Source organism: Mobula birostris, chromosome 15 (genome assembly GCF_030028105.1).
Source record: "Mobula birostris isolate sMobBir1 chromosome 15, sMobBir1.hap1, whole genome shotgun sequence".
Lineage (NCBI taxonomy): Eukaryota > Metazoa > Chordata > Chondrichthyes > Myliobatiformes > Myliobatidae > Mobula > Mobula birostris.
In genome coordinates, this window is record NC_092384.1 from 33,410,231 (window position 1) to 33,425,813 (window position 15,583).

Here is a 15,583-nt window from a genome sequence, read left to right on the forward strand (position 1 = left end):
CTTCTAATGAATAATATTCAAATTGTCCATCAGGGCATTTTGTTGCGCATTCCCATGTTGCTTAATTGAAATAATACACAGTAAACAACTACAGTTATTTGTTCAGCTGTGATTATTTATTATGTGTTATTTTAATTATCACAGAAATCATAGCCTGCTACTAACAAATACATACTCTCTTAGGAGTATTTCAGTTAGAAAGTACAGTAGTTTATTTTGAAATATTTAAAGTGAGCCTTTTTGTTAAATTATCTACTGATTGTACATGATGTAATAACTATGTTTTTATGATATCTGCCTCAATCTATCCTCAACACAGATTTACTTAGTACCCAGAACACTAGAGCTCGCCAAGCAGTGTCTCGTATCTCTCGCGAAGAGCTGGAGGATCGCTTTCTTCGGTTCCATGATGAAAACCTTTTACTGAAACAACATGCACGAAAACAAGAAGATAAAATTAAAAGGTTAGCATTCCTATTACATTAATCTGTTAATAATTAAAAAACTGTTTTCTGTACCATTTGATATTTAACAAATATTATGGAAGTATTTGCATGCTTATGAATTCCATTGTATTATATACTACATTCTTTCAAGTGAAGATTTTCATTATATAATCCTTTCTTTGAACTTTCCTATGTTTTTAATTTTTGTGAAAGCTGGTAATTGTCTTTCCCTAATAACCAGCTTTAAAGGGCATACTATCACTTATTTAGGTATGGGGAGTTGAGGGTTGATTTCTAACCAGTGCCCTACCCAAGTTACTAGAATTCATATGAGAGTATTGAGCATGTCATGTTAGGTAGCATTGCTTATGCTGCTAGATCAGTAATTCAGAGACCTGGACTAATAATTTAGAGACACAAGTCTAAGTACCACTTTGGTAATAACAGTTTAAAGTCTATAGATTGCCTCAATGTGAAATTAAAAGCTTGTGACTATGAAACTATGGCTATAGTTCAATGATGCCCTATAGCAATAAAAATGAGCCATTTTTTTTTCTGATAAGGCTTTCCTGTGTCAAATCAAATCCACTGGTGTTTTGTTAGCTCTTAACACTCCTAGGAGTTGCCACTTAATTGTCCAAAATTGCAATAATGAGTGAAACTGGAGAAACTACCAAGCATCATCTTAGGTAGCGGTTACAATAAAACCATTACAGCCCAGCAAAACACTCCTCAACCTAAACTGGGATGGCAATCTTACAGACATGTCAACAACACTCTTGACTTACTCATTTGTACCATTCGTCAGCCAAAATCACAGATTCTTTCATCACCATTCATTCAGGAGGATAATACCCTCACCAGAGGCTCTGTTGAGGAAGTACAGGAGTACACATTTGGGAGCAGATGCCACTGTTTCCTCACCATTGATTCTGAGTCAATACATTCTCAGGTCATCAAGTAAAATCAGGGCAGGCAAAGCTGCAGATTACCATCTAATACCCTACCATAGAAATTACTAGCTCACAAATATGCATAAAATACAGTGTATTATGTCTTATGGTCTTGTATGAAGATGAGGGTAATAAATCAACCATGATACAATGGGAGAATGGATTCAATGAGCCAAATGGCTGAATTCTGCTCCTATGTCTTATGGTATTAAACAATTTGGGAAGGTACATTATCTATCAGTCTCTGATACGACGTTTTGCTGCAATTATGCAAAGCTTTTTTGAGACCATACCTGAAGTACTGTCCAGTTTTGGTCTCCAATGCCCATGGAAAGATATACAGTAGATTCCAGTTAATTGGACACATTGGGACCAGTACACTTTAGCCCAATTAAGCAGCTGCCACAATTGGCCGAAGTTTCATGGAAATAATTAAAACGGTATAAAAAAGACAAACTACTGTTAAACTGAGTAACAAGTTATGTATTTAAATGAAGTACAGAACAAATTAGAGCATTACCAATACTACTATAATACTATAAAACTGTGTATTGGTTCCTAGTAATACTGACAGAGGAATTCATCCAATGTACGCTGCTCTGTTCTTCTGATTGACTGTAAATAAACAAAATCAGTACAGACACCTAGTGCGGATAATGGACTACTATCATTCAATGCTTTCAATGATTGTATCTTCATTTTAATTGTAACATTCAAGGAAGGCAAAGAAGAAAATATATGGTTACTGTGAAAGAACTAACAGATCTAAGTGTGCGAGATATCATTGACGCTGCGTGGGATCGTTTGATGTGGAAGGTTATGATCGCCCAAGCGTGTAAAGCGCAAGGCACATGAAGAAGAGGATTCAAGATGATTGTCGATACCTTCAAATTCTTCATAGTCCCTAACTTGTTGAATTAGTAAAATCGCTTCATTTTCACTTGCAGCTGTTTCTAGCATCTCCAAGCCTGAGTGCAGTGAACAAAATGGTTCTGTGTTGTCTTACTGCTTATTTCTCACCAGCTATCAGTGACAAAAATCACTGCTTTTTGTACACAAACACTTGTAACTGACTCTATTTAAAAACTTCCCACTCAAGCGCAGTGTAGTGTGCAACAGCCACACAAGTGGCTGTGACTGATGCTAGTTAGAAACTGTTCAGCAACAATCTTCTGTCCCAATTAAGCAGCATAGTGACCCAAATAAATGAAAGGAATCCCAGATATTTTCTTGATTATTTTTTGTCCTCTAAGAGCTGTCTCAAATAAGCAACTTCCCCATTTAACTGATGGCCCAATTAACCGGATCCACTGTACTTGGAGTTAGTCCAATGTAGGTTCGTAGGATAAAGGGATTATTTTATGAGAACTTCTCACTGGAGTTTAAAAGAAATACAAGATTTCACTGAGAGACAAAATTCAGTCAGAACTTGACATTATTGATGCCGAGATAATACTCCAGCTGGAATTCCAAATAAGGGGTTTGCTATTCAGGATGGAGATGAAGATATATGTCCTTATTCATAGGATTGGAAGTTTCTACTCTACAAATGCTACGTTGTGGAAAATATTAATGGATCTTAGAACACAAAGAGAATCAATACAGAAATCATATTGAAGAATTGAATTCAGCAATAGAATGGGTCATGTTCTTTAATGGCAGAGTGGACTAGAGGCATAGGTTATTTCTGCTCTCAGCTAATGAATCATGTTGAACACCACTTGGAAGAAGCACCAAGATTAATAAGGGCACGAAAAGTATACATGGGGCACCACAGTAGCATACTGGTTGGTGCAACAGTATTACAGCTCAATGCATTGGAGTTTGCAGTTCAATTCTAGCATCCTCTATAAGAAGTTTGTACATCCTTCCCGTGAGCGCGTTGGTTTCTTTCAATTGTTCCCGTTTCCTCTCACTATACCAACAAGTAGGTCAGGTGGTAAATTGTCCTGTGATTAGGCTAGGGTTAAAAAGGTGTGTTGCAGGGCAGTACGGCTTGAAGGGCCTGTTCCACACTGTTTCTCTAAATAAATAAATAAAAATTTCTGGGTGGGGATTTCAATACCCAGTAGTACATCATATTAAACCGTGATTTTAAGTTGTGATGGTAATAGCTGCAAGACTGAGACTGTAGCAGATGAAGAAAGAACAAGAGTGTGGGGTAAAAAACCTTCGTGACTGCATTGTCACCAGCCTCCAACTGTACAATCTTGTGGTTGTAATTTCATTTCTTCATACTAAAAGCATTCTTGATCATGATGCAACACTGCCACTATCTGGGTTCAACTAGATATGAAATTGATAATATCACTTAAATGCAGGGATCAATGAGGCACAATGGGCCAGCAGGAGAATTTTATTTCACCAAAATCTGTTACCCCACAGCATAGTGTAACACCCATATAACTTACATTACTATCTTAAAAGTCGACTTGATTTAATGAAGAGTACATTTGAGCATAGCAAGAGCAGCACCAGATGCACATAGAGGTGAAATACCAATTATCATCAGCTGGATCATGAAATACCCCTTCCATCATAAGACCAGAATAGGAATGTTCTCTGATTATTGTCCAGGGCTCTATTCCACTGGAATACTTTTGAAATTGAACTTGTCCATATTCAAGAAGACATTAAACATCAGATGTGAGCTGATAAATTGCAAGTTACATTTGCGTCACATGTGTGGCCCAGAAAGTCAAGTCATTTTGCACTCAGGGTAAAGTAGACAATTGGATACAACATTGGCTTAGAAGCCAGAGAGTGGTAGTAATGGTTAGCTCTCTGACTGAAGGCCTGTGACTAGTGTTGTATTGCCACGGAGATAGGTGTTGGGTCCATTGTACATCATTTATATTAATGATTTAGATGGTAATGTAAACTGGATCAGCAAATTTTCAGGTAACACCAAGATTTGGAGTATAGGGGCGGGTATGGACTAGGCGGAATAATGGGCTGAAAAATGTCAGATGGAATTTAATACAGACAAGTGTGAGGTGTTATACTTTGAGAAGACAAACCAAGGTAATACTTACATGATAGGTTTCTGAGCATTACAGTAGAAAAAAGGAACCTGAGAATTCAGATCCATAATTCCTTGAAAGTGGCATCACAGGCAGATAGAGAGCACTTAACACATTAGCCTCCATAAATCCAGGCATTGAGTAATGGAGTTAAGATGTTTATGTGGAAGTTGTATAAGACATTGATCCGGTTGAATTTAGAGTATTGTGTACAGTTCTGATCACCAACCTACAGGAAAGATATCAATAAGCTTGAAACTGTGGAGACAATATTTACAAGGATGTTGCCGGGACTAGAGGGCCTGAGTAATAGGGAAAGGTTGAATAGGTAAAGACTTTTATTTTCTGAAGTTTAGGAGGAGAGATCGTATAGGGGTATACAAAATTATAACTGGTATAAATGGGGTGAATGCATGCAGTCTGTTTCCCCTCAAAGAGAAGTTCAGGCTAGAACTAGGTATAAGGTGAAAAGTGAAATACTTAAGAGGAATCTGAGGGGACACCTCTTTACTGAGAGGGTGGTGCGAGTGTGAAACAATCTGCCAGCAGAAGTGCCAGTGGCAATGCAGAACAAACCAGATTATGTGATTTAACACCTCAGCCATCACTTTAAATATTCACTTCAGCATTGTATTCCTCCCAAAGGGCAAATTGCACCGATCACTGATTAGCCACACCCAACTTCATTCACTTTGAAGAACACTGCCACCTTGTGGATAGGATAGATACTGTCATTCTATCTTAATCACTGTGCCAAACACCTGGCACTGCCATTCAAGAAAACACCTCTCCACTATCTTCTCAAGAATAACTAACTTCGTCAATGACAGCCAGGTTCAATTAAATAAAATATATTTGTGCCTGGAATTTACTTCTGTATGCAGGAAACTCAAAGAAACAATTGAATGGAATTCAATGATTTGGAGTAAGCATTAGCATCTAAAATAAAAGTCATAGTCATAGAGTCATAGGGAAGTACAACACAGAAAGAGGCCGGTTGGCCCAACTAGTCTGTGCCAAACCATGTAAACTGGCTACTCCTATTGACCATAGCCCTCAGTACCCCTACTATCCATGTACCTATCCAAACTTCTCTTAAACTTTGAAATTGAGCTCGCATATACCGCTTGCATTTGGAACTCGTTCCACACTCTCACAACCCTCTGAGTGAAGGTTTCCCCTTAAACTTTTCACCTTTCACCCTTGACCCATGATCTGCAGTTGTCCCACCCGCAGACGAAAAAGTCTGCTTGTATTTACTCTTGTCTATACCGCTCATAATTTTGTATACCTCTATCAAATCTCCTGTCAACCTTCCATGTTCCAAGGAATTAAGTCCTAACCTATTCAATCTTTCCTTATAACTCAGATTCTCCAGATCCTGCAACATCCTTGTCAATTTTCTCTGTACTCGTTCAACCTTAGGAACATCTTTTCTGTAGGTAGGTGACAAAAACTGCACACAATACTCCAAATTAGGCACACCAATGTTTTATACAACTTCAACATAGCATCCCATCTCCTGTACTCAGTACCTTGATTTATGAAGGCCAAAGTGCCAAAAACTTTATGACCCTATCTACTTGTGATGCCACTTTCAATGAATTATGGATCTGTATTTCCAGATTCCTTTGTTCCACTGCACTCCTCAGTGCCCTACCCTGGCTGGTCCTACCGAAATGCAAAATGTTGCACATGCCTGCATTAAATTCCATCTCCCATTTTTCACCCCATTTTCTCAGTTGGTACAGATCCCGTTGCAAGCCATGATAGTCTTCCTCGCTGCCTAGTGCACATCCAGTCTTGATGTCATCTGCAGATTTGCTGATCCAGTTAACCATATTATCATCCAGATCATTGATATAAATGACAAACAACAAAGGACCCAGGACCAGTCCCTGTGGTACACCACTAGTCACGGGTCTCTAGTCAGAGAGACAACCATCTACTACCGCTCACTGGCTTCTCCCACAAAGCTAATGTCTAATCCAAATTACTACCTCATCTTGAATGCTGAATAATTGAGCCTTCTTGACCAATCTCCCATGCGGGACCTTGTCAAATGCCTTACTAAAGTCCATGTAGGCAACATCCACTGCCTTACCCTTATCAATGTTCCTGATAATATGACTGACTATCCTTAATCAGTGCACGTATATCCAAATACTCATATATCCATTCACTTAGAATACCTCCCAATAACTTTCCCACTACTGATGTTAGCCTCATCAGCCTATAATTTCCTGGTTTATTTTTCAAGCCTTTCTTAAACAGCAGAACAACATTGGCTATCCTCCCGTCCTCTGATACCTCACCTGTCGCTAAGGATAACTTAAATATTTCTGCTGGGTCCCCAGCAATTTTTGCATTTGCCTCCCACAGGGTCCAAGGAAACACCTTGTCAGGCCCTGGGGATTTATCCACCCTAATTTGCCTCAAGACAGCAAACACCTCCTCCTTTGTAATCTGTATAGTGTTCAAAGGTGCAAAGGTTGAATTTAATGTCAGAGAAATGTATACAATATACACCCTGAAGTGCTTTTTCTTCGTAAACATCCACAAAAACAGAGAAGTGCCCCAAAGAATGAACGAGAGTTAAACGTGAGAACCCCAAAGTCTCCCCCCAGTTCCCCCCTCCCACGCATAAGTGGCAGCAAGCAACGGTCCCCCCTCCCCCCACCAGCAACAAAAAGCACATCGTTATCATCACCAAGCCCAAGCGTGAGCTGAACATTTGCAAAGACACAGACCAAAGTTACCCCAAGGGCTTCGCATTTCACCCGACATTCAACAAACCACAGGTTCTCTCTCTCCCTGGCAAGGGAGAGGGAGGTGTCCCCCATTTTCACAGTGAGTGAGAGACATAACAACAGCCAGCTGGTTTACGATATTAAAAATCCGTTCCGTTGCTTTTTTCGAGCTGTGTCCGAAGATCGCAAAGACCTCTGGTCTTCAGGCCCACAGCGAAAGATTTTCCGGCTTCCCTGACGACACACGAGCTTCCTGCCATGACACCAACCCTCGATCCTCCCAGCTTCACAGCTCCAAGATCTTAGGCTTCTGAACGTGATCGAGACTCTCAGGCCAAACCCTTGGCATGTTGAATAACGGCCAGTTGTGGAACCTCGAGAACGGGTCCCATTCCCACAAAGAACCGAAGCCTGTGTGTAACTCCAGGTCAGGGTCTTCAAAAGAACCCTGAAAGGGAATAGTAAAGATATTAAGGATGGAAATAGAGCTGTTTCCAAAGATGTATGCAAAGGAGTCGCGTTAGGTGCCATTATCCCTCCTGCCTATAGGACTATAGGGTCCATGAAGTTGAAGCTGCTTTGCCTTACTTCTACAGATTTTGTGTCCATTTCCTGCATAAATACAGATGTAAATGTATTTAAGATCTCCTACATCTTTTTTTGGCTCCATGCATGGATTACCATTCTGATCTTCCAGGGGGACCGATTTTGTCCTTTGCCATCCTTTTGCTCATAACATATTTTAACCTCCCCTTAGCATTCTCCTTCATTTTGTCTGCTAGGGCAACCTCATGACTTTTTGCCCTCCTGATTTCTTTCTTGTGTTCTCTTGCATTTCATAAGCACCTCATTGTTTCCTCCTTTCCTATACTTGCTATGCAGCTCCTTTTTTTTCTTAATGAGGGCTTCAATAGGTCTTGAAAATCAAGATTCCCTACACCTAATATCTTTACCTTTTGTTCTAATAGGCACTTACAAGCTTTGTACTCTCAAAATTTCACTTTTGAAGGCCTCCCACTTACCAAGTACACCTTTGCCAGAAAACAGCCTGTCCCAATCTTACACTTGCCATCTAGTCCCTTTACAGTATGGTAAAATCCCTCCTGCCCTGTCGCACCTAAAGCAATGGAACCCCAGAATATTGAGCTGCCAGTCCTGCCCCTCCTGCAACCAAGTCTCACTAGTGTCTAAAATATCATAATTCCAGGTGTTGGTCAATGCCCTGAGCTCATCTGCCTTTCCTACAATACTTCTTGCATTGAAATATACACAGCTCATGTTAGTCGCACCATGCTCAACCATTTGATTCCTGACTTTGTCTGAGGTCTTAACAACATCTGTCTCCGTAACCGCCATCTGTTCTGGCGCTCTGGTTCCCATCCCCCTGCAACTCTAGTTTAATCCTCCCCCCAATGCAGCACTAGCAAATCTTCCCGCTAGGATATTAGTCCCTTTCCAGTTCAGATGCAAATGATCTCTTCTGTACAGGTTCCACCTTCCTTGGAAGAGAGTCCAATGATCCAAAAATCTGATGCCCTCCCCCTTACGTCAATTCCTTAGCTAGATGTTAAACTGTAAAACCTTTCGATTTCTAGCCTCATTAACACATGATATAGGCTGAATTAAGAGTTCAAAAAATTTCATACAACAATCTGATCAAATTTATCTAAACTTGTCTTTGAATAGATGGAAACATGAAGACCTCAATTGCTCATGAAACTTCAATTGATTTAAAGTTATAATATTTTCATAGGGTTTCACAGTAGCGTAGCGGTTAGCATAATGCTATTACACCGCCAGTGAACACCATTCGGAGTTTATTCCCACAACTGCCTGCAAGGAGTTTGTACATTCTCCCTGTGACTGTGTGGGTTTCCTCATGGTACTCCAGTTTCCTCCCACAATCCAAAGATGTAGGGTTAGTGAGTTGTGGGCATGTTGTGTTGGTACCGGAAGTGTGGCAACATAGTGGGCTGCTCCCAAAACAATTCTGGTTGATTTAAATTGATGCAAACGATGCATTCATTTCAATTATGTTTCACTGTGCATGTGACAAATGAAGCTAATCTTTCTTTCTTGTTAGCTTAATTCAAGTTATAATTTGTAGAGGGAGCGGGATCAGTACATGCTTTTCACCACACAGATGTTGTGCTGCTCTAATATTTATAGCTTTCAGCAATTTGTTTCAAACTGCTTCATCAGAATTATTTGAAGAAACTTAACAAAAAGAAGTTTCAAAATGTTAAAAAGAAGCTGATTTTATGCTTTGTATATTGCTCTGCTGTTATAGTATTGCTTTGTGTTGTACAAAGTTTTGAAATCATATTAAGGTGGCAAGAGCAGTTTGTTCCTCATCCTAATTTGAGAATTTTCAATTCATTAAAAATTATTATTTGGATTTTGTTACAAATTATCTGAATAGCTCATCGTTACTATTATCATTTTGACAGTTAAAATGATAAACTCTAATTAATTAAAAATCCTCTAATTAGCACTTTTATATTAGTAGGTACAAAATGTTAAGATCAGTGCCATCTGTGAAATGATTAGACACCAAGATAATAAAAGAGCAAATAAGTTAACCTAAGAATTAACCTGTGAGGAGAAACATAGTAAGCAATGTGCAAAGTGCAAATTTCATTTTAATTGTACCCTTCATGGTAAAGTCAGTAGATTGCAAAGATAGAGTATATTCAAAGGCCTTCACAAACTTTCTACAAATCACAAAACTAATCCAGAGCTCTGAATTTTCTGGGTTTATTTAATCACTCAATCAATGCTCATGCACAGCACTGTGAGTGACACACAGACATAACACTTGTTGAAGAAAATTGTGTTGAATTACTTAAATCATTCCATTACATCTTTTTTTTCTTACTTTCTTAATAGATATTCATAGGATGTGCAAGCACCTAAACAAGAATAAAATATCTGATAAATTTCCAGTATCCATTCATTTATTTTGACTTTAGTTTCACTAGAAGTTTCCTTAAAACATATCTTAAAAATGAAGTTTAACTAATCTTAATTATTTTAGTTTCGAATTTAGTTGATATTTGAAGGTAACTCGACATGTGTATTTCTTCAATCTCCTCAAAGATACTTAAATATATTTGAATTCATGGTTATTCACTTATATCCAGCATTTGGCATGTGGTTCATTGGAATACATCATACACCTAAAATGAAGATGTTATTTTATATATGTGACAGACCTAGTGCAAAAAAACAGTTTGTTATTAACCAGACACAAAGTCTTTGTGTTAAAGATGTGCGACCAATTTCATAGGGTCTGTAACTTGTCCTATTCATCAAAGCCACTATTCCTTTTTTTGAATGCCAAATGTTTTCTATTCACCCAAATGCATGTTTTCTATATTACATCACCCTCAAGTGTCCTTTGATAGACTTTTGTTCCCAGTTAGTATTTCACATCAAAACTGGATAGAATCAAAGGTACAGTTGATCAAATGCCAACAGTGGATTCTAAGAGTAATTTTTAAAGATGAAACCATGATGGCTTGTCTTGAATTTAAAGTTAAACTGTGTCTGAAAGTCATTATTTTCTCTAATGTATTTTTGCAGTTGCTTCATTTAAGGTTGCAAAGCAAGGCTAAAGATAGGAACTTATAATTAATAATCTGTTCCATATTGCTTGAGTTTTATTAAGGACCACCTAAACTTTTATAGCATCTTTGGCTTGTGAGGTTTTAAGTCTAAAATTCTCGACGTTGTATGTGGTACAGTAAGTGGAGCTTACACAATGTTGAGGTATGAGATTTAAGACAAACATTCTTCCAACACCCACTCTTTCGAACTATTCTTAGTAACTTATGGTACACTCCCTTTATAACTTCCTTTGATTTGTTATTCATCAAGCATATGGAGTAAGTATGTGTTGACTGTGTAGCAAGCTGGAATGATAAGCCCTCGGAAACTGCTATTTGTCAGTGTTATAAAGCAGATTGCAGTACTATGGTTTTGATTAGTATCAAAGGGTGCTTCACAGGCAGTAATAGTTATATCAAAACCTGAAATGTATTATTCACGATCCACACTAGAGTCTTTAGCAATGTTTATGCACTTTTCAACAAAACAATTTTGCTGACTTTCATATTCTTCTCCTTTTCTCAGGATGGCTACCAAGCTAATTAGACTCGTCAATGACAAAAAGAGATCTGAGTTGGAGAGTGGCGGCCCCAAGCGGATAGGCAGGGACATTGAGATGGAAGAGATGATTGAAGAACTGCAGGAAAAAGTTTGTGAACTAGAGAAACAGAATGAAGGTCTGAAGAATCGGCTAGTAGCTTCAAAACAACAGTTGCAAGTTCAGGGCCGTAGAAATACACCATACAGTTATGTACAGTCACGCATAAATACTGGCCTTAGAAAAGTTCCTGAAGCTGCCTTTACGCAGGAAAATCTCAAAAAAGGTATAAAGTATTGTAGAATTTTTATTGTACTTTTATGTATTCTATATCACCTGTTAGCAATTTGCATACCACTTAAATGAGGATTTCATTCCTATTTTTAAATTGGATCAATGTTAAAAGACTGGTGGTCCACAGTGATCCCATAGCTTTTTTTAGATATTTAATTTAAAAAAAGATCTAATTGAAATTACTTTATAAGAATATCTTCCTCATACAATTCATTGTAAGGATATTCAATTTCTTAATTTTAGTAAATCAAAATTGTGGTTCTTTGAAATGTAGCTTTCTTTTCTGTTCTTACCATTCATGAGCTATACTAATTTAAAAGACACTGATAAAAATTAGTTTCACAGCTGTCATCCAGCCTACTTCTGAATGTTCTTAACTATTCAAGTGGTTCAGACATTTTAAGTTTCCCTCTATTTACCTCCCCTATCTTTTACTTACAAATCCTTGCACATCACAGAGATAAAACTCAAAGTCAAAGGGCAATAGTTGTATCATAAGTACTTAATGATTCTGAAGTATATTGTACTTCTGAATGATCTTCAGCTTTCAACCTGGATTTTGTAGTTATAATGATGCTGAAAATGTCAGCAATTCCCATCATTGCACAATAAAGCAATGATTTCCAATAAGCATTTTTTAATGTGGAAATCTTTGTTGCTGTCAGTTTTTCAGACTAATCAACTATAATCTAGAAAACTCAGTGATTTAAAATATGTGTTATTTCCAAATTATTCTAACTGTAAAACTCTGGAAATCTTTGTTATGTGAGATATAATTAACTTAACAAAGGCATAATAAATCATAATTCTTACCAGGTCGCTGCTTCCAAATTCTAGTTAACATATGTGAATTGTAATTCCCACATAAATATTTAAAAAAGTAATGCTTTGAATTTTTAAAATATTTTACTTTCTATGAAAAAGTTTATTTCTTCCTTCAGTTTTCACCATCATGGTTCATAAAAGCTTGTTTATGCACCCAACATTATTTTATGTTTGAAACCTTTAATGTTTTACTTTTCTTCCCAGTTTATTGACTGATAAAACAATTGGGTGTAGTTGACCGCTCTGCCAACTTGCTGACATCACTGTTACTGGCATGGATCCCTTGAGCTAGTGCATGACAGTAATGATCCAAAGACAAAATAAAGTCCATATCATAGAGGTCAGTAGGGCTAACTTCCTGAAGTCAATGGTGAACAATGTTAGTACATCACTTACTATAAAATCCAAGCCACTAGTTCAGCTTGATAATTAATTAAAATTAGTATTGCACAGCTTTGTAAAGATGCTGCTTTTCCACCCTTTAATGTGACCTTTCGGTTTATTAATTCTGAGAGAATAGTATTCTGCTCAACAGAAGCAGTGCCATTTTCTTTAGTATTCATGAGTTTTGTTGCAAGATGCTCATAATTATCTTGCTCTTCGTTTTTACCACTTAGATTACAGGAAAGAATAAACTTGACTTTGTCAGTATTTTAATCTGACATAGTGTAACCTAAGTGCAACAGCTGGTGGCTTGAGCAGTTCAACCATGTCCTTACTGCCTGTTCTGAGTACTTGCATCTGAATTTTGGTGTAAACGTACAGGCAAAAATGGAATTGTAAAATTTCTATAATTAAATATAACAGATTTTGAAAATGGGTACATGTAGTTTTCTATAATGTATCCCATTAGTACCTTTCATGTTCACCTTAGGAGGGATTTAGAAGCAGCGACAATTAGTAATATGCCAAATTAGCTAAGAAGGCTGATGAGATAATGCAGCATATGAATCAGCTAAGGTGAAATTGTGATAAAAATAGTGTGCTATCATTTACTGAGGGGCAACAGCATTATACAAATGAGACCAAAAAAATTAAGAAATCAGAGAGGAATCCATAAGGGTAATTTAACAGAATACTAAAGTTGAAATTTTCCTTTTAAATGCAAATGTTGAAAGGAAACAGTTTCAGTATATACTAAACCTAACAGGCTAGCATTCTTAAAGGGCACATTGACTCATCAGGAGTGCCTCAGCATTTTTAATGGAAATGTCCCATTTGTTGTAGTATGAGATGCAATTTTAACTTACAGTAGACAAAATAAAGAAACTTTAGAACTGTCCTATTTAATGTTTCCAGCAATGTTCCTACTTTTTCCTTCATTTTACTTCAATTTCCTACATTTTTAGCTTTAATAGTTTCTCTACCTAGCAAGCTTATCATTGCAAGGATCAGTTCCAGTTCTTCACCACACTTCTCTTTTCCAATGAAGAAGAACCCCTGGCCTGGCCTGAACAGAGGGCAAATTTTAGTGTTGCACTGAGAGATATAATTTTCCATATTTAAATTGTATGTGATTGATGTTTTGTTTCCTCTCTTATTTGATAGGCATGACATTTTTTACATTTTAACTAGGCAGTTTAAGTGGTTCGGCATGGACTAGATGGGCCAAAGAGCCTGTTTCTGTGTTGTACTTTTCCATGATTCTTATTTTTATGTATTATCAATTCAGGAATCAAAGTTCAAGATCCAGAGCTGACAACAAAGTATAGCCAACCTTTGCTTCCCAGATATGGACGTAGTTTGCTTGAAGATGCCAGGGCTGAAGTACGGAATTTGTAAGGCTCTCTTTCTTAACTACATTTTAAGTACTCTGCAGGAATGTGTTCAAGGGCTATTAGGAAATTTTTGACAAGTAACCATAGAATAATTGAAACATGAAGTCTTTTACTGATTGATCCTTTGAGTCCACGTCATTTGAAAAACAGCTATCCAGCCTTATTCCATCTCGCAAGTCGTGGGTCTTTAGTATTAATAGTTACCTCAGACCAAATGCACATCCACATAATTTTAAATGGTAAAAGGCAATAAGTGTCTGATAGGACATGCTGATGGATTAATCTGTGCCATTTTAAACGATGATTAAACGATGCTGATGGATTAATCTGTGCCATTTTAAACGATGATGATTACTCAGTTAATCTTTGTCTCACTTTTTAAACAATAATACTCTGTTAGCAGTCTTCTTGAACCCAAAGAGAATTAGAAAAGGATGATCAAAACATCCAATATTGCCCATTTTGCTTCTTTGTATTACTTGGGATAGTTTTGAAGAGCATTCTCAATGGTAAGATCATTTGGCGCTTGTACATTTTTAAAATACACTACATTTAATTCCTTCCTGCCTGTTGTACATTTTCATTCAGATTATGCCACAATATCTCTACCATAGTCAGTATGCTCATATTTCTCATCACAAAATCCTGTGATATCTTTCACCAAATGCTGAGGATAACATAGTTGAATCAGTCAATATTTTTCAATTGTTTCAATTAAAATTGTCTGCTGCTATGTCCTCTTTAATAAATTGCTAATCTGTTAAGCTATACTATAATTATATTGTTTTAATATTTTAACACAACATTAAGGTTTTTCTTTGACAACATATGCCAGCTAATTAATAAATGCCTGCTCTGTCTCCAATGAAATTCACAACATTTATTTGAAGGGCAGTGGAGGAATCTCAAAAGCTTGTTTTCAAATATATTTTAGATTTAGGTTTGGATTTATTTATTACTCATATGTACAGTTGAAGTCAGAAGTTTACATGCACCTTAGCCAAATACATTTAAACTCAGTTTTTCACAGTTCCTGACATTTAATCCGAGAAAGCATTCCCTGTCTTAGTTCAGTTAGGATCACTACTTTATTTTAAGAATGTGAAATATCAGAATAACTGTAGAGAGAATGATTTATTTCAGCTTTTATTTCTTTCATCACTTTCCCAGTGGGTCAGAAATTTACATACACTTTGTTAGTATTTGGTAGCATTGCCTTTAAATTATTTAACTTGAGTCAAACGCTTTGGGTAGCCTTCCACAAGCTTCTCACAGTAAGTTGCTGGAATTTTGTTCATTTCCTCCAGACAGAACTGGTGTAACTGAGTCAAGTTTGTAGGCCTCCTTGCTCGCACACACTTTTTCAG

The 15,583-nt window shown here is 37.2% G+C and overlaps 1 protein-coding gene across 6 annotated transcripts in view; it reads left to right on the plus strand.

Moving 5' to 3' along the window:
• Positions 1–15,583, plus strand: part of rpgrip1l (RPGRIP1 like) — a 193,869-nt gene that overhangs the window by 38,219 nt on the left and 140,067 nt on the right. For all 6 annotated transcript variants that reach the window (XM_072279557.1, XM_072279560.1, XM_072279561.1 and 3 more), the window contains 3 exons: positions 320–464; positions 11,307–11,605; positions 14,111–14,216. In XM_072279557.1, the coding sequence (XP_072135658.1) occupies positions 320–464; positions 11,307–11,605; positions 14,111–14,216 (550 nt within the window). The remainder of the gene's footprint in view (positions 1–319; positions 465–11,306; positions 11,606–14,110; positions 14,217–15,583) is intronic.